Source organism: Astatotilapia calliptera, chromosome 4, assembly GCF_964374335.1.
Source record: "Astatotilapia calliptera chromosome 4, fAstCal68.1, whole genome shotgun sequence".
NCBI lineage: Eukaryota > Metazoa > Chordata > Actinopteri > Cichliformes > Cichlidae > Astatotilapia > Astatotilapia calliptera.
Window position 1 is genome coordinate 26,669,024 of NC_137425.1, and position 19,304 is coordinate 26,688,327.

Here is a 19,304-nt window from a genome sequence, read left to right on the forward strand (position 1 = left end):
TCCTGGTTTTAGTTCTTATGATTTTATGTGAACATGTTGGATATTTTTTGTCATTACAATCACTGTGGACAAGTTATTCAACCATGCGAGTGGTTTAAGTAGTTTATGGACATATGAAAGGGTTTGTTATTTTTTAAATGTTTCATGAACTACTAACTGATGTCTGCATTACTGTCATTTTTGTGTATACCTGCAGCTTACTGTGCCCGGTCACCTCAAAGACCATAATTATTGTAAGAGAAACACTGCATGCCAGGCCCGTGATGCAAAGAAACCCAGAGCCAGCAGGAAACAACCGTGCTGCAGCAAGGACCAGGTTGGATGTGTAAAATTTCAGGAACAGAATCATTTGAGGGTTTTGAAGTTTGGACTTCATTGTGGTTCATCAAATTTATATTTTTGTCTTGTTTGAAAAAAAATGAGGTCGCTATTAACTACTGACATTCCCTTGTGTGCTTCTGACCTTTCCCAGGTTGTTAATTCAACCCAGAGGCCCCGGCGCCGTGACAGAACAGTCAGTCAGCCCCGGAAAAGGAAGCGAAGCCCAGCATCCAGTTCTTCCCGACCTCCAAAGACCTCAGTGCCTCCCTCTGCAATCTCCCATGATGACCTGCCAGTGTCAAAAAAATTGCCCCCCAGACCCGAGCCATGCAGTACCAACCACCAGCCAACCAGCTCCAGTGACAGCACTTTAAAAATCTACAACTTCTCAGTGGAAGATTATCAGCGAGTCTACCATGAGGTGGTAGATAGCATGCTGACGTACGTTTGTCTCCAAATGTCCTGTCACTTTTTTAAATCGCCAGCTCTAAAATGGTTACAGTATGGTTTTTGACCACATGCATCATTTTGATTGAATTTCTTCTTGCAGGTCCAAGCATGGCCGCAAACGTCCCTACAGTTTAGAGCTGGGGAGAAGCATTAAAAAAAAGCTGTGGGAGAGACTGAATCGTCCTATGGTGGAGACATCAACCAGCGAGGACGGACTTGAAGAAATTGACATTGTGTATGGGCAAAAAGTCAAAATCCCACAATATGATTTTGACATTTCGAGTTAGCCAAATCCTCAACATCCACCGAGCAAAAGAGCAAAGGAGAGGTGAATGTAGAGCAGCAGGAGCACTGCTACAAAACATATAACATATAACCCATTTTTAAACTCTGTTTACTGCAGCCTATTTAACAATATAAGCAACTATATAAAAACATAAAAAGAGATCTAGACATAAAAAAAACACGCAAAAAGTGATTGGCATACGATCACTTTTTGGCACATCAGTGCAGCGAGGTTGTAATTGCTGCTTGTAACCATCAGGGGGCAGTATCGCTAGATTGCAGTCTTGGAACCTGTAACGAGAATCACCCTTCATTATCATTAGAGTTACATTGCGCCACACAATATGAATATGATAAAGTCCTAGTATATGTACAAATGCTATGAAGTGAAGTTTTAAATAATACCGTTCGCCCAGTTAGTTTTATTTTTCTTTCACTGCTCGCTTGTTTTGATGACGTCAAAATCGCCTTTCCGCTTTCATTCGCGGCAGTAAACATGGCGGACAGTTAGCGAAGCCACGGTGTGATATTCAATCCTGGGGGGTTTGGATTTCTCTTTCAGGACGTACGCAAAACGTGTTGCATTGCTTTTGGCACACGGAGGTGTGCGTGTGTGTAGGGCGTTGTGCCCTGTGAGTTTTTACTGAACAAAAGGTACAGTGAATTTTTCCCTCCTGTGCTGCTTTCGTTGCTAACGCGGGCCTAGCTATAAGTGCAAGCTAACGTTAGCCGCTAACCTGCCAGGCAAATGCTTTTGACCGGCATGATTTAACATATGTATGTATGTGTTACAAATGTTTGATTGGCTCTGTGGTGTTTATCAGCTCATTCAATAGTTTAATTGTGCAAAGAGCTTAGATAGTTTGACTCGTGCGTTGATTGTCAACTTTCTTATCTTCTTTGCTAATAATAGCTAACAGTAAAATTCTTTAAGGCGTGTATTGTAGATAGTTTGGTTAAACTGCCTTGATATCGAAGTTAGAATTAACAAAAAGGAGGCTGCAATTTGTCAAAAATGAATTCAAACATTGTTTAAAGTCTCAGTGATTCATAAATATGAGCTAAAAGTGTTATTTTTAGGTTGTGACAAAATCCGACTTATTCTTGAACGTACCACAAAATAACAACGTAAGGTTTCCTTTACAAGTCACTTCTCTTCTGTTTTGCTGTATTACATGGCAGCGTGAAGGAGACCTACCGTCACAATGGGGCGACGTTCAACCTCCTCCACCAAGAGTGGGAAGTTTATGAATCCCACCGACCAGGCCAGTAAGTGCTGATAACAAACTGGCGCTAATTCAATCATGAATTGATCTGCTGGATATTGCTCAGTTGCTGATTAGATATAAAAATGGTCATTTCTTCCCCCCCTTCTACAGGAAAGGAGGCCAGAAAAAGGGAGTTAAAAAAGGTTAGAACCATTCACTTAAAAAAAAAAGATATTTCTAAATATGCAATACAGGATAACAATACTGTGATAATATGATGGTAACATCGTTTTCATTTGGAAATATTAGAACAAGAAGCAGAGGATGATGGTGAGAGCAGCAGTCCTGAAGCTGAAGGATCCCAGACAGATCATCAGAGACATGGAGAAGCTGGATGAGATGGGTGAGATGACAGGGCAGAGTTTATGCAATTTAGATGTTAGAGATATATTTAGTTGTAACTATTTAGTTGTATGTTTGCCACTTGTAGAGGACCTGAGCTTGTGGAACACATGTATCAGTAGATTAATGCTATATATAATTAGTGTGTGTATTTAAGTATTTCAGGCCTTTAGGTAACAGCAGAAAATCACAGTCAAAATCTGAATTCTACAATTAATTTGCTGCTTTTCTAATGAAAATAATTACTTTGTTTCTGAACAGAGTTCAACCCAGTTCAGCAGCCGTTGCTGAATGAGAAGGTGTTGCGGGACAAGAGGAAGAAGTTGCGTGAGACATTTGAGCGCATTGTTCGTCTGTACGAAAGAGAGAATCCTGAAACCTACAAAGAGCTACGCAAACTTGAACTGGACTATGAGACTAAAAGAGGGCAGCTGTCTCTTTATTTTGACTCAGTCAAGGTGTGTTGGAAACTACATGACAGTTTTGGGGGGCGGGGTTCCTCAGTTTATAATAATTCTTGCATAAATTGATGCAGGAATGAGAGGTATATTGTATGCACATTGTCCTCTTCTTGTTACACTATTTCTCCTTTGAACAGAGCCTTCCATTCCTGGATTTGAAAAGGACTCTGCAATGGATTTGGGGAGAGATCGGGACAGCGGGAGTGAGAGCGACAGAGATCAGGACGATATTGATGACGACAGCGACTCTGAAGACATCAGTGAAGAAGAGAGAGATGAAGGGGGAGATGGTGAACAGAGAATGCGCTTGGACAGGCAGGACGATGAGAGAGAACGAGAAGAAGATAGAGACAGAAGTGAAAGACATGGTGGTGAGTGTTTCTGACTGCTTCAACACATTTAAGCCTCAACTCACGTCTTTGTTGCCTTTATTTATCTCTTGATCTTATAACTGTTTCTATTCTGTTGTATTCCTGAATTTGTTATTATTTAACTACTGCAGGTCGTAGCGTACGTTTCGCAGATATGCCTGCAGAGGCACCCCGTGAAGGAAAAAGGAAGAAGAAGAGGGTTGTGAAGAAGACCAAGGCCATTACACCTCTGCAAGCCATGATGTTAAGGATGGCAGGTACTGTTAGTGCTAAGCACTTACTAAGCTAGTGCTCCTCACAGTGTCTTTTCTTTGTATGATGATATGCTATGCCATTTTTATTTGTTCATTTTTTGTCTTCAGGTCAGTCAGTTCCTGACGAGGAGGAAGAAGAAGAGGTAGAGGAAGAATACACAGATGAATCAGACAGCTCTGACATCGAGGACAGAGGCCCTCCAGGGGACAACCAGTCCCATCTCATGGCCAATCAGCGACTACCCCCTCCAGCTGGGACCACGGGACAGCAAGGGCCTCCACACATGCAAGGGCCACCGATGACAGGACCTCCACCACTTGGTCCACCTCCGGCACCACCAATGAGGCCTCCTGGTCCACCATCTGGCCCACCTCCTGGCCCCCCACCAGGTTCGCATTCTGATTAGCTAAAAGATTGATTGCTTCAACTCTGAAGTCATACTAGAATAATTTCCTGTGCCTGTTCTGTGGGGGTCTTCTACTTCTCTAAGTGTGAGTGCTCTGCATCGTTTTTTCAAAGAGATCTTCTGTTATCTTCAGGTGCTCCTCCGTTCTTGAGGCCTCCTGGCATGCCTGCAGGAATGAGGGCTCCAATGCCTCGGCTTCTGCCTCCTGGGCCTCCACCAGGTCGACCACCTGGTCCTCCACCAGGCCCCCCTCCTGGCCTTCCACCAGGCCCTCCACCACGTGGTCCACCTCCCAGATTACCACCCCCAGCACCACCAGGTAGGCACGTGTGTGGAGGCAATCTAAAGATATAAAATAGTGAGAACTTCTGTTGAATGCATTTCTCATTTATGTTTTTTTTTCTCCTTGTAGGTATCCCGCCTCCTCCCCCAAGAGCTGGAGGGCCTCCGCGTCCTCTTGCACCACCTCTGTCTCTCTTCCCTCCACCTCTCAATTCCAATGTGCTGAGTGCTCCTCCAAACATTGTTCAGCGACAAAAAGGCTCAGGATCCAGCCAGGACGGTTTACAGACCAACCTGCAACCCCCTGCCATGCCCATGCGACCTGGTGTCATGCAGATGCCCCCTCCGCCTGGGACAGCTGCTGCCTCCACAGGCACCAATCCGGGCAGCAATCCCCCCAGCCATCACCACCCTCCCACCATCGAAAAACGCGCAAACATCACCTCTGTCGCAGCTGCAGGAGGCAACCTGGCAGCAGGTGCCGGTGCAGGCGGGGCTACCATCTCTGCCAAACCTCAAATTATCAATCCCAAGGCAGAGGTGACCCGCTTTGTGCCCACAGCGCTGAGGGTGCGTAGGGACAAGGTTGGAACAATGCCAGGAGCAGCACCTGGGCCCATGGAGAAAGCAGGGGGTTCTGTTGGAGGAAGGAGGGGAGATGAAGGTGTGGGAGGAGGCCAGTGGCAGAAACAGCACAGCACAGCAACAGCTCCTATGGGCGTGGCCAATCCATCACAGATGGGTGCTGTGTCTCAGCCCAACATGAAGACTAAAGACCAGGTGTATGAAGCCTTTATGAGGGAGATGGAGGGACTCCTCTAAGACTCGGGAGCGTACTGCCGATAATGATGATCAGTGTGGCAAGCTGAACAACAGCAGTGTGTTTGTTTTGTGTTTTCTGTGCAGAGTTATAGAGGTAGCCGTCTTCAAACTTTCAGCTAGAATCAGTTTGTCTGTCACCTACCAGTGAAAGGCCACTACACCCTCAGCTTTGTTCTCTACAGGCTCATATTCATTTGATCTGGGTTAGATTTTTGTTGCATCAACAAGAATGTGCATTTCAAAAAGAGTAAGAAATCTGTTTATTTTACTGGGTAACTTGCATAGTCAATTCAAGAGAAGAACACTATGCTCTGCACAGAAGTGCTTTTTCACATCCAGCATATTGTTTTGTTTTTTTTGTCTTGTTTTTTAACTCTGAAATTGTTTTTCTTCCAACCACCTGTTTGCAACTTGACCTTAGAAGCAATCTTGTATTACTTTTTTCTGTTTTTTTTATTGCAGATCTCCTAACATAAAAATAGTTATAGAATGTTTTCCAACCACTGACAACAGTAAAAGTGTAAAACTGTTTGATCTTCAGCCAAATAAAAACTCAAAAAACTGGTTTAATCTTGTTTCAGTGTGAATCAATCCGCGACAGAAATTCCCATGTCGTATTTTTAGCCAATCACTGGCGTTTTCGGTCGTAAACACAAACTTCCATCATCCACTGCGGCTTAAGCTCGAACTCGTTTCCGCATCTGCGCAGTGCGGAACTGACGACACGTTGGGGCGAAAAGCATGGCGGACGAGGAGAGCGTGAAGCCAAACATACGAAACACTCGAAATTTCGAGCAGCGATGAAGGAAGCGATCACGGTGATGGCGGAGAAAACGACGAGACGGTGAAGAGCTTCAAGGATCTGGTAGGTTTGCTTCAGCGAGTGAAGGAAAAGAGTCAGGCACATTAACACGGAGAGACCACTGCTGTTCGAGTTAGCTACAACTCCGCTGTGTTATGTAAACCTCATTTTATCCTTTTAAATATGAATGGGATATGTCTGTGAGACATATACGGCGCTAGTACACAATTACGATCGTGTTACAAAGATTTCTACCTTTTGTCTGCTTCCGACAGGGTGTTACTGATGTCCTATGCGAGGCTTGTGATCAGCTGGGATGGAAGAGCCCCACGAAGATCCAGATAGAAGCTATACCGGTGGCTCTGCAAGGTGAGAAATCACGCTTACCTCTTTCTGTCAGTTTTACTCAAGTAACAGTACATGATCACACGGAACAACCATACGCACATTTTTGGACATCAGGAAAAATACAACCCTTCTGGAATAAAATTCTTTTCGCTCTGCGGGAAATATTTAGTTATGTAATTCCAACGATTGTTTCAGATCCTCTACTTGGATCATCTTAGAGGCCATTTGCGTCCATGCTGTTTAAGTCCCCTAAGGTTTTAAACAATGAGCTGTAGACAATGGGTGGTTGTTGTTGAGGAGATCCTTGTGATGGACAAACTCGCATACAGACAGAAAAAGAAAGAAGAAAACTTTCTACAAGACTGGGACAAATGTTTATTATACAAAGTGAAGAAAGGACATGAATAAATTGAATTATTAAAAGAGGCAGATTTACTCCAACACTACCAGCCCCTGAATGTTCAAATATTCATGAACTTGTTTTTATATGTTTTTGTATGGCTACTTTTCAGCTTTGTTTTGGCATTAGCATAGCCACCATTTGTGCATCATTGTACTAGACCATCAAAAAAACAAGTTGAAGTAACAATGACAGCAAATATCCTGTTAATCAGAGATGATGGGCTAAATGCATGGCCCAGGGATTTGAAATCTGAAATCTCAGCAGAGGATTGGAAATCAGTTTGTGCTCAAATTCATACCGTGATTACACACCTCATATCTGTACGTGTAACATATGAAACTTCTCCATATTTCTCTGTGAATCATTACGATTTAACATGGACTGAAGCTAAAGGAGCAGCGCTTCAGTCTGAATCTCAGGACTTGTTTAAATCTCTAAAGGTTAAAGTGCGTAACATTTCTTGTCTCCTTGTGACCTGCAGGGAAGGATGTTATTGGCCTGGCGGAGACTGGTTCAGGAAAGACCGGTGCCTTCGCTCTGCCTATCCTCCAGTCGCTGCTGGCCTCCCCCCAGAGGCTTCACACACTTGTTCTCACCCCCACTAGAGAGTTGGCATTTCAGATCTCTGAGCAGTTTGAGGCCCTGGGCTCCAGTATCGGCGTTAAGTGCGGTACGTGTCCTTGAAAGGTGAGGCGGCTTGCAGTAGTGCGGGAGGCTCTGTGCTCTAAATCCGTCTGTCTTCCGTTGCAGCCGTGATAGTTGGTGGAATCGACATGATGTCCCAGTCCCTGGTGTTAGCGAAAAAGCCACACATCGTTATTGGTAAGACTTTACCTTTAAGAGCGTTGCATATTTTTCACACTTCACACGTCTGCTTATGTTCACCCACTGTTGTAATGTTTGTATCCTTTATAAACTGATTTTGATGATATACTTTTAAGTAAAAAAATCGTTTTGTTTTTTTCCAGCCACGCCCGGTCGTTTGATCGATCACCTCGAGAACACAAAGGGCTTCTCTCTACGAGCGCTGAAGTTCCTGGTCATGGATGAAGCAGACAGAATCCTCAACATGGACTTCGAAACTGAGGTCAGTAGCTTCCTATTGGTAGGAGACTCACTATAGCACCTCAGCCACATCCTCCTCAGTGTGCTGTTAAATGGCAGGCTCAAAGGTTATTGATGAAAGCATTTTAAAGTGAATGTGACAACCTTTATGGCAGTTTAAATCCAAAAAGTGAAATTTACCTAAACTTCGCATTACTGGCCGTAAGCTGGTAAAAACCCAAGTTGACGTATATTTTTTTGGTTGACAGTGGAGCATTTTGAAAGATTACAAATAGCTGATAGGCTGAGCTTTAAATTAAAAACCTGCTGGCTACGGGCTCCACACCTCCAACGCCTCAGGCTAGATTTGCGCCTGTGACGTGTCCATTTGTGAAGCTCTTTGCCTATAAACAGAGAAGGTTTTCGAGAATTTAACCTGTACAAATTTCAAGAAGCATGTAGCTGATGTAAACTGTCATTTTTATACCTATTATTATTTATTTTTTTACCAGGTGGATAAAATCTTGAAGGTGATCCCAAGAGAAAGACGCACTTTCTTGTTCTCGGCTACCATGACCAAAAAGGTATCTTTGTGTTCTTCTCTCTTTGTCGACTCTAGATGACGGAGAATGTTAGTCGCGTTTCTTTTAGCCGTCCTTGTCCTGCACATTATGGGGGACAGTAATAAGCAGCTGCCAGAGTAGCCTTTGCCTGACCTTCTGTCATATGTTTACAGGTCCAGAAACTAGAGAGAGCAGCTTTGAAAGATCCTGTGAAGTGCGCGGTGTCTACGAAATACTCCACAGTAGACAAACTGCAGCAGTACTACATCTTTATACCATCTAAGTACAAGGTAGGGTGCACACGTGTACATGTGCTGACCATGTGCTGACAGTTGTGTTTGTGACCTGCTGAAGCTGTTTTATATTCAGTAAGTTTAGCTCTTGGTTTTGCCAACAGGACTGCTACCTGGTTTCCATCCTGAACGAGCTGGCCGGGAACTCCTTTATTATTTTCTGCAGCACGTGTAACACAGCCCAGCGGGTGGCGCTGTTGTTGAGGAACCTCGGCATCACTGCTATCCCTCTACATGGGCAGATGAGTCAGGTAAAGCTTCAGAGACTCGGTTGAGTATAAGGATTTAACCTGAGATGTTAGCATTCATTATAGTGCCTGCTGCTCTGTCAGCATTACCTACGCATACTATAAAACCCTGTAAACAGTTTGGTTTACGATCACATTTGCAACACATGCTAAAGTCATGCTTAATTAACTTTACATGCAAGTTAGTGTACTTTTTGTACCATTTGGAAACATCTGGAAGTCATTGTCATGGTCTGCAGTTTACCATAAGCAGTCTACAATCAAATCTACATTCAAATCAGGCTGCAGTTCACTTAAATGTTTGAATAGAGCTCTTTGCACCATCTAAGATGCTGTTTTTGTAGACCAAGAAAAATTTCTTTCACTCATGAATGAAAGTGAATGTTGACCAGCTTTGGTCCCGTTTGGCTGGATGTCAGCCCTCTTTCTGGTTTTGTGGCATTACAGCAAATGTGACCTAATGTATGATATGAGTTGTGTGTAAATATGCACACAGACATTTATCAAATGGAGTTTTTAAGGAAGTGAAAGTTTTCCCTTTTTCTTTCTGGTGGATACTGTGACGTGATCTGGATCTTCCTTCCTTCGCCGTGCAGAATAAACGTCTTGGAGCTCTGAACAAGTTCAAGTCCAAGTCTCGGTCGGTGCTGCTGGCGACTGACGTGGCATCCAGAGGACTGGATATTCCTCATGTCGACTGCGTCATCAACTATGACATTCCCACTCACTCTAAGGTACCGAGGCGCTGATAATCATGTTGGTGGTGCGTTTGATGATTTATTTCACTTCACCGATGAGCTGATCTGTGGATGTGTTTGATCCTACAGGACTATATTCACAGGGTTGGCCGAACAGCCAGAGCAGGACGATCTGGAAAATCCATCACTTTCGTCACTCAGTAAGAAGGGCCTTTTTATTGTCACCAGTCATTCCATATACAATAACATCTCTGCTTTGTTTCCACTTATTGCCATTTTTATACCATTTTGACATGGTTGAGTAAGTTGTGCAATACTGTGGTTTGGAGAGGAAGGTCACTGCAGCAAGTAAATGTGTCTGGTGTCCATATAACCATAGGTATGATGTGGAGCTTTTCCAGCGAATTGAAAGCTTGATTGGGAAGAAACTTCCAGCCTTTCCAACCCAAGAGGAGGAAGTGATGATGCTGGTGGAGAGGGTGAGCGAGGCCCAGAGATTTGCCAAAATAGTAAGTCATCCTGTCTTTATTGTGTCTTTTCTCTGTATTTGTCAGGTATAGCCTAAAATTTGAAGAAGAAAAAAACATGCTGTGTGAAAACAATGGTGCATAAACCCGTCTGAGCCTGCCTGGCCAATGCATCAGTATTTAGTGGTATGTTTCTACATGAGGTGATTTGAGCTTTGTGACACAGTGTGTTATCCTCTTGAAATCAGCCATCAGAAGATGGATACAGCGTGGTCATAAACAGATGGACATGATCAGACAGGCTGTGGTGTATGAACAGTAAACAGTTGGTGCTAAGGATCCCAAAGTGTGCTGGAAAAATATCCCCAAAACCATTACACCACCAGCAACCTGAGCTGTTGATAAAATGTCGTTTATGCCAACTGTTACCATCCTATCCAATTGTGGCAGCAGAAATCAACACTCATCACACAAGGCAACATTTTTCCAATCTTCTGTTGTCCTTCTGTTTCATGGGACCATGCAGCTTCTAGCTTCAGTTCCTTGATTTTAGCTGACCGGAGCAGCACTCTGTGTGGTCTTCTGCTGCCGCAGGTCATCTGCTTCAAGTTTCGAAGCAGATGACCAGAGAACTGACCACACTGGATATTTGCATTAACAGGCAGGTGTAGGTGGTAAAGTTGTTGGGGAGTGTAATGATTTAAATGTAACCATATATTTAAAAGAGCAATGACTGCAAGCATAAACTAAAAGTTACGAACAAATGTTTGAAACTTGGCTAAACCTTGGCTAATTTCTTCAAAAATACATATTTAGAAATGTTTGATTTTTTAAAATTAAACTTGTTCCGTCTTGACCTAAAATGCCTGTATATAGAATATAGTCAGCTATTAGTGTAGATGAACATTAAGAAAACGTTTGTGTTCCCCAGGAAATGAAGGAGCAAGGCGACAAAAGGAAAAGGCCTAAAAGAGGGGACGGAGACGATGATGACACGGAACAGGCGACCGGCGTGAGGAAGAAGGTTAAAGGAGGAGGAGGAGGAGGAGGGAAGAAGCGTGGCGGAGGAGCCTGGAGGGGCGGACGCTGAAGAGCCCCAACATTAACAGACTGTACAGAACTATGACATACAACGCCTTTACCGTCTTTTGAAACTTTCATTGTTATGACACGTTTTCCACTGCTTCCTTAGTAAAGTGAATGACTATTTAATTACAGAAAACACATGTTTTTCTCGCCCCTGGTGACATGTTTCCATTTGTAATAAAACTCAAGAAGTCGCACGATTGTGTGAGCTGGTGCCGCTGCTGATGTTGCTTTCAGACACAAGAGGGAGCTGTTTCAGTCAAAAGCCACATTATGTTTTATTAAGAAGTACTTAACCCTTCTTGTTTTCTAGCTTTTTTGTTTAGAAAACATGTGAGGTATTAGACAACAATAACAATGCGTGGCAAATTGAGGCGGTTTTATAATGCATGCAAGCAGCAGTTGCAATAGTTATTATGTTTTGGGTTTTTTTTATGCTTGTCAGTGGTTTGCAGCAAATTGGGGGGTTGGTTTGTTCCAGCCAATAGTGGAGAAGGGCAGAGAAAGACCGCAAAGCGAGAGCCCAATCGCTTCTAGGCTGCATGTAGTGGGTGTGCAGTGCCTAGATATTTGTGGGATAGATCTTAAAAGGTATCCACCGCAGCATAATGCCCGACAGTGTATTCATTATTGCTGCCTTCATTAATGCCATTGAGGGGATTCTGACAGGCGTGAAGGCACGCACATAAAAATTTATTAGCGGCTGAATCCTGACAAGAGTGCGACAGTGTGGCGTATTGATCTGCGCGATCACTTTCTAGTGCGCACAGTCCACCGTAGGCGGGAGCAGCGGTGGTCAAGCCTGCTCTCTTTAGGAGGGGCCCCAGTGTGGAGGCAGCACTGTGCACTGTGGTGCATACCGAAGCCCAGATACATGCCTGCATTTCTCTTGTGGCTAGCAGCTGTATAGTTGCGTTCAGGGTCGAATCAGGGGGAGCTTTGTGAACAGGTTCTGACTGCTGCAGGTAAGTTTGCTCGCGCCAGCCGCGAGGGCGAAGAACGATGGGGCGCGTGGTGATTATTACGGCGTCAGTGAGTGAGCAGCCTCCGGGATGGGGGATGGAGGTCGCTCTGGAAACTTACTTTGGCTGTAGTCTTTATTTGAGTAGCGGGGTTCAAAATCCACCGCTCGGCGTCATAAGCGCTCTGGTTGACCTCGAGGACTCTCTCTTTTTTCTCTCACCATAGAAACGTGTTAATTGGTAACACCTGAACTCTTAATACGTAACAGAAAAAGTGCAGACTGTGGTAAGCTAGCTTTATGACTCTTTCTTTTGGCTCATGACAATAATTTTCCAGCAAGTACCAGTCCACAGGAGGGGTCTCCAATAACCATGGGGGAACCACAGAGAACACTACTGCAGGACATATTTTAAGTTCATACACCTGACACTCCTTAGCCCACTGATTCCCCACCTTTCCAAAATGAGCCTTCTGACTTCTTCCATACTCCCAGCATTCCAAAAGTACCTCCTTTGTGGGATGTGCGTCACCATGACCACCAAGATGAACCCAGTAATTCACCGACACTTGCTTCCTCCTAAGATTTAGGGGCATTTCTCCCATCTCCACCTGTAGGGCACCGACTGGAGACGTCTTAAAAGCTCCACAGCATACTCTAAGGGCTTTCAATTGCAGAACATCCAAACGTCTCAACACAGAAGGAGCTGCTGAACCATATGCCACACACCCATAATCAAAGACCGACCTAATTAATGCCTGGTAAAGTCTTTTCAAAGCAGAAGAGCTCGCTCCCCAACCCCTCCCAGCTACACACCTCATAACATTAATAACTTTGTTGCATTTGGTTTCAATCCGATCAATATGCTCCCACCATGTCAGTCTCGAATCAAACACAACACCTAAGTACTTAAAAGAGCTCACTTTCCCAATTACCTTGTCATACAGTGTCAATGTCAAAGTCTCACTCACTTTTCTTTTGGTAAAGAACATCACTTTTGTTTTTTCCACCGAAAACCTGAATCCCCAGTCAAATCCCCACTCAACCACCATATTCACAGCCTCCTGAACCTTGCCCACTAGGTGCTCAATATTTCTTCCTTTTTTCCATAACACACCATCATCAGCGAACAAAGACCTCCCAATTCCCTCAGGAACATCAGAAAAAACATCATTGATCATTATAACAAAAAGCAGGGGACTAATCGCACTGCCCTGTGGCGTTCCATTCTCAACCATGCACTGACTAGAAATTGTAGACCCAATTTGCACTTGGATCTTCCTACCAGATAAAAAGTCTTGGACCCAATTGAATGTCCTGCCACCAATACCCAACTTATGCAACTTGATTAAAAGCCCATCCCTCCACAACATATCATATGCCTTTTCTATGTCAAAAAACACTACCAAAACAGACTCTTTATTGGCCTGCGCTTTCCTAATGTAGAGAGTTGAGAATAGCTCTCTAGTAAAATCTGGTATCAGAAATAAACTGGGGAAAACAGCCCCCCCCCCAAAGGTTTTTGTTGTGATTGTATTTTTGTACCTGTCATTTAAAATGCTATCCTACATCCAGCCGCTAGAGGGCGCATTACGCGCAGTGGTATCGAGTAGCGTTTTGGGGCACAGAGGAAGAATAAACCTTCCTGTTGTGAAACTGACATCAACTCAACCTGTGTCCCTTTTTCTATTCTTTATCACAGGTTAGTAAATGCATTTAAATGAATGTATACTGCAGACCTTACAAACGGACGATGTTGTTTATGTGGGTAATGAGCGCAACTCGCTAAAGAAATGGATTCGTTCTGAGTTGTGTCTGAATTGTGGGTTAAGGCTGCAGGCTAAATGATGCTAATGCTAGCGGACTTGGCTAATGTGGAATACTGAGTGTGTGTGTGGGGGAGCTAATCTGACCTGTGAGAGACTTCTGGACTGTGAACTAGTAATGTATTATGCACTCTGATAAATGGGTTTTATACTATGTTTTATTCTTCTGGTTGATGTTGTGGTTTAATACAAAGACATTTATAAAGTGTTATAAGGAAACTGTTTGATCAATGCTGACTGCATAGTAGTAGTGAACGCTGTTAAAGGAGCATTGCACTCTATATAGTTGTAGGTTGTATAAGAACAGTGAATATTAGGGGTGCAACGATACACAAAATTCACGGTTCGGTTCGGTTCGATACTTTGGTGTCACGGTTCAATATTTTTTTGATACAAAAAAATGTTCATGCCTTTTTAATTTGTCATTTATTAAAATTATAAATATATATTTTAACTCAAAAGTACAGTTTTTAAATTTAACCCTAACCCTTGTGCGTGTTTTTTATTTTGACAGCGAATGCGCACCTGCGGACCACTTATGTGCAGCCCCGGTTATATAGCTCGTCATATTGCAGCCACAGAAATTATTTTGTCCATGAAACCATAAAGCTGCACTTTCTTTTTGCCTTATAGTCTGATTTGTCATAACTTCTCCGTTTTGTGGTAAGCTTTTCTTTGGCTGTCACTTCTTCACCCTGACCTGTCTTATTTGGCTCAGCAGAACTAAAATATATATCCTGCCGCTTTTACACACGCACTCACATAAGCTCAGCGATTCTCTGCGCGATCAACCTCTCACATGTTTAAGCTTGCTGCGGGAGATTTCACTTGTCATGTTTGCATAGTAAGCTAACGATTGATAAGACGATGTCAGAGGAATTGGTGCACAAATTATCATCACTCACAGATCAGTGCTGTTGCTCTCTATACACAGTTCGCACGATTGCAAAGTGAAAGCAAAAAAACAAGCGCAAATTCAAACGCGATTTCAATATGTCACATATTGACAGTGGCTCACCGATGCCAATGACATAATTACCCAGCTACATTTCTGAAAGAATGCAAAAGCATTGACATATATTTTTCCTTCCTACAATAGCCCGACGGGCAGGGAAGAGATAGATTTTGGTAGCCCGACTGAAAAAATCGCTAGCCCCGGGACGTCGGGCTAGCGATATTGCGAGCCCTGTATCTGATTGAGGAATCACTCATCTTTGGAAAAGAGAGTTTATTACAGAGAAATGTCTCTTTCCAAAATAAAAGCTATACTATCCACTTCTTCTGGGCTATATTCTCAGCAGCATATTAAACAGCTGTCTAAATGACTCGGCTAAAGTTAGTAGCATGCTTGCTTGTTTTTGTCTGCTTCCACTTGTCTTTGCACTAGGATGATGTCAGTGTAAATGTGCAGTCATATTCGTTGTGTTCCCACTAGTGCTTTCAGGTTAATCTCGTTGAAATGATCTTAACGCCACAACACGGCAAATCTCCGTTAACGAGCTACCGCCGATCGCCCCGTGCATGGGGCTAGACGGCCAACACGTTAACGAGCTAACTGCGCTAACACACTAGTTCCCACCCATGTAATTGAGCATTGCATGGCACATCCAACATACTGTTTTACTTTAGTCCATGACTCGCTTACCTTCAGGGTCATACGTCACATGAAAACCAAAATAATTCCAAACGCCAGATCTAAATGAGGGTGGGGGAGGTCCATGTTGCAAGGAGAGCTTAACTTCTGTCTCGCTAGCTTGCCCTGCGCTCTTCCTTCTGATGATGCTGTCTGTGTTGAGCGCTCAGTGGATCTGCGCTCGACAGTGCAGCCTAGGCGGAGTAGTCGAACGCAGATTCACTGAGCGCTCAACACAGACAGCATCGTCAGAAGGAAAGTTGATAAAATAAATTACAAATGTTGTATTGTTCGATACATATGCGTACCGAACCGAAAGCACTGTATCGAACGGTTCAATATCGATACGAATATCGTTGCACCCCTAGTGAATATGTTTGTTTTATGTCAAAGACATTATTTTCTTGTAAAGAGTAAAATAGCTATATTTTAAAAAACAGAAGTTACATTGTCAGTACAGTGGAAATACATTTCACATAAATAATTTAGTGCTGAACAAGAATTAAAATGTTTAAAAATGAGTTAATTTTATGATGTTTGTAAATGTAGTTAAAAATGAAGTACAGAGTACACTATTGTGTTTTGTTTATCTTTGTAAAACAAATGTGTTTATTGTGATACATTGTGGATCTGATATTATCAATGGATTTAAGCAACATTTTGTTTATGTTTTGTCAAAGTTGTATTGAGAGATTTATACAGTCTCTAGCTCAGGGAACTGTGGCCATGTATGGTAAACCGGACTGAAGCATAAGGCCATTTCTTTGCAGTTAGTATGGTGATATCTGAAGCTGTTCTAAGCTGTTGTGAAGAATAAACCTTCCTGTTGTGAAACTGACATCAGCTCAACGTGTGTCCCTTTTTCTATTCTTTATCACAGCACCACACATTGTTGAACAGGAAACCAGTTGCCCCTCTGGTCATCATCTTAGGGAGGCAACACAAGCAACGTGCCGTTATCGATCACATCCACCCCACTAAAAAGCTGAGGATCTGCAGTTTCTGCTACAAGAATATTAATGAAGAGAAGTTTCGCGACAGGGGAGACAGCGCCGGGAAAAGCAGCTCAGAGGAGGAAGAGTTTTGTCCTTCTGAGGAAAATGAGAAAGTGGAGGAAGGAGAGATAGGGATCTATTCTCCCAGCAACTGGCTGGACACCAAAAACGGGACTTGGGAACGACTGAGCATTTATGATTACCCAAAGTCAATACCATCACAGTAGCCAATAAACTGCAACAAAGACACTTTTGAATGGATTCAGATTACACAAAGTTGATTTTCTTACATGAAGTTACATAAATGTAAAGATAAATGTGACGACGTATTATTTGTTTGTGTCTATTTGTGTTTTAATCTTAGGCTGTACACGCAACAATTTGCACTGTAAATAACAAATCAGGAGTGAGTCGAAAAAATCATTTTAAAAAGACAAGAATATATCATCTTTGTACATATTCAGTGCCATTAACCATGCTAGTTAAATGAATAATGCTCCATCTGCCTGTCACTTTGCTGCTGGAACAGCTGAATTTCACAATAAAGGATATTTCTATTCCAAAAAGCACTGTCTTCTCCCTGTGCATGTGACTCTGAATGCATGTTTCTTTGTTTGAATGCATGTAAAGTATTTGCATCCAGTATCTGCTCTTTTGCTGCTCCTTAACCTCAACAATAAAGTGCAGATAATCAATTTGTGAGAGATGTTATTACAACACTGAAATCTCTCATCATTTAGTAATAAGTCCTCTGTTTAGCCCTCAGAGTCTTATTGGAGCATATTACAGTGTTTTCTTGTACTTCTGTGACTTTTTGGGGTTTTTATTGTGCAAGTCAAGGTCAGTGAAGTAACCGTATATAGTTCCTCACCCACTTAGGGTATACATTTTTCCAATAAGCATGTATATAAAAACCATTCGGGAAAACACACAGAACCTTTACAGCACCATTGATTTATCATCATTTTTCTTCTCACTGGCATTTTTCATAAATATAACATACAAACATACATATCAAACTGTAGCACGTCCTAGTGTTACAGTACTTGATGACGCTGCTATAATAATGCGGTAATAACAGAATGTGGCTAAACATTTACACTTCTTTTCAAAGATTTAAGTTCATTCTAGTTAACTCTCTGAATCGAGCACATCCTAATACAGTAGACAGCTCCAAAACAAAAGCGAGTACATTTTTGAGTCAGTCAGCCAGTTTTGAAAGAACAGTAAATCGACTGAAAGCAAAATACTGATGTAGAAACTGTAACTATGTAACAAGAAGTAGACAAATTGCCTTCTAACTAGTGGTGGTTTCGTCAGAAATTTACTGACGTTACTTTACTGACTGCTTATTTTCAAAAGTAGTTAGTTACTCAGTTACTTAGTTACTTTTTAAAAACATGATACACAACCTGAATAGGCAATAAAGCAATAGACCTTTCAGCCCAATTCTACTTTTTCTGCATAATACATCATACAAAATGTAATCAAATAAAAAAGTCTCTTTTCAAAACTTGTTTTATTAGTTTTAATCTTTTAACTTTGTGCACATTGCATCAAGCAAAAATTAAATTATATGCAACAGTCTTTGACAATTAAACCTATTTTCTGCATATTCCAGAATATAAAATAAGATATATTTTTTTCTGTTTACACTCACTCTTTCAAATAGATGCAAGTAAAACACTCCCTTACTTTACTCATTACTTGAAAAAAGTAATCGGATTACAATGATACATTACTTGTAACGTGTTACTGCCCATCTCTGATGATGACAAGTGTGTGAGTAGCTAAGGCCAAAAACACCCAGTTTCCTGAATTCTTGAAGAACGCTGAAGTTTGAAATACTTCAGGCTGATCGAGCTGATGCAGTGATCTCACTGCATTATCTGCCACATAACCTGATCTTTGCTGATTGACTGGAAGAAATTCACCTGGTTCTACGAAATCACAGTGAGTCATAACGAGGTCAATGTTGATGTCCATTTAAGTTACCAAAAATGGCTCCTTGTGCAGTGAAGGGTTTATTAGACTGAGAGGCAAACTGCTTCTCGCTCAGTCACGTGGAATGGTTTCCACAGAACCCATTTAATATCAGCACTAGTACTGATATACTGGTCAACACAGAGCATGAAGTACAAATAAATACTTGTTGGTTTAAAAAAAAATACATGAATCCCTTTTGAGAAGTTTAATAGAAGTACAGCCACAAAGACTAGAACACCTAGTGTTCAAAAGTAAAATTACCACATTGTCGGGATGCTTGGGGCTTCCCATGCTTTAATTACAATATGATCAGACACATAGAGCTATTTGTCTGTTTGTATATCTGTCAGCGAATTTCCTGAAAGTGGGTGAAGAGGTGGACCATGAGGAAATGAAGATCTTGGTACAGATTCAGACTGCTTACTTGAAATATGAAAAATAGGCCACTGGCTTTGGCAGATGATGTGCTGCTTTAACTGTTGAAAGCATATCCCCTAACCTGTCAGTATCTTGGATATATGGCCTGTCTGTCTGTCTGCGAGCCAACAATGATTAAATGATAAATGGTAAATGGACTGATTCTTATATAGCGCTTTTCTACTCAAAGCGCTCTGTCATGTCATAACATGTCATAGTTTCAGGTTTCTGCAGTGTATTTGTTCTGTTTGATCCTTGTTACATTGGCTGT

General features: G+C 42.3%; 2 protein-coding genes and 1 long non-coding RNA gene across 3 annotated transcripts; all 3 read left to right on the forward strand.

Moving 5' to 3' along the window:
* Positions 1-1,530: 1,530 nt before the first annotated feature.
* LOC145428483 (WW domain-binding protein 11-like) lies at positions 1,531-5,828 on the forward strand. Its single transcript, XM_080300689.1, has 10 exons — positions 1,531-1,710; positions 2,239-2,325; positions 2,436-2,467; positions 2,574-2,667; positions 2,928-3,146; positions 3,265-3,498; positions 3,630-3,755; positions 3,861-4,142; positions 4,293-4,478; positions 4,572-5,828. The coding sequence occupies exons 2-10, from the start codon at positions 2,262-2,264 to the stop codon at positions 5,261-5,263; spliced, it is 1,929 nt and encodes a 642-aa protein (XP_080156815.1). The 5' UTR covers positions 1,531-1,710; positions 2,239-2,261; the 3' UTR covers positions 5,264-5,828.
* A 176-nt stretch (positions 5,829-6,004) lies between these two features.
* LOC145428344 (putative ATP-dependent RNA helicase DDX47) lies at positions 6,005-11,412 on the forward strand. Its single transcript, XM_080300447.1, is given in 13 exon segments — positions 6,005-6,033; positions 6,035-6,128; positions 6,341-6,434; positions 7,298-7,486; positions 7,567-7,638; positions 7,785-7,903; positions 8,373-8,444; positions 8,597-8,713; positions 8,821-8,967; positions 9,561-9,698; positions 9,792-9,862; positions 10,042-10,171; positions 11,061-11,412. Coding segments are annotated over 13 exon segments (1,431 nt in total). The 3' UTR covers positions 11,220-11,412.
* Positions 11,413-13,766: 2,354 nt separating this feature from the next.
* On the forward strand, positions 13,767-17,196 carry LOC145428345 (uncharacterized). The gene is made up of 2 exons (XR_013908636.1): positions 13,767-13,878; positions 16,516-17,196. It is a non-coding gene; the product is annotated as an uncharacterized LOC145428345 (long non-coding RNA).
* The last annotated feature ends 2,108 nt before the right edge of the window (positions 17,197-19,304 follow it).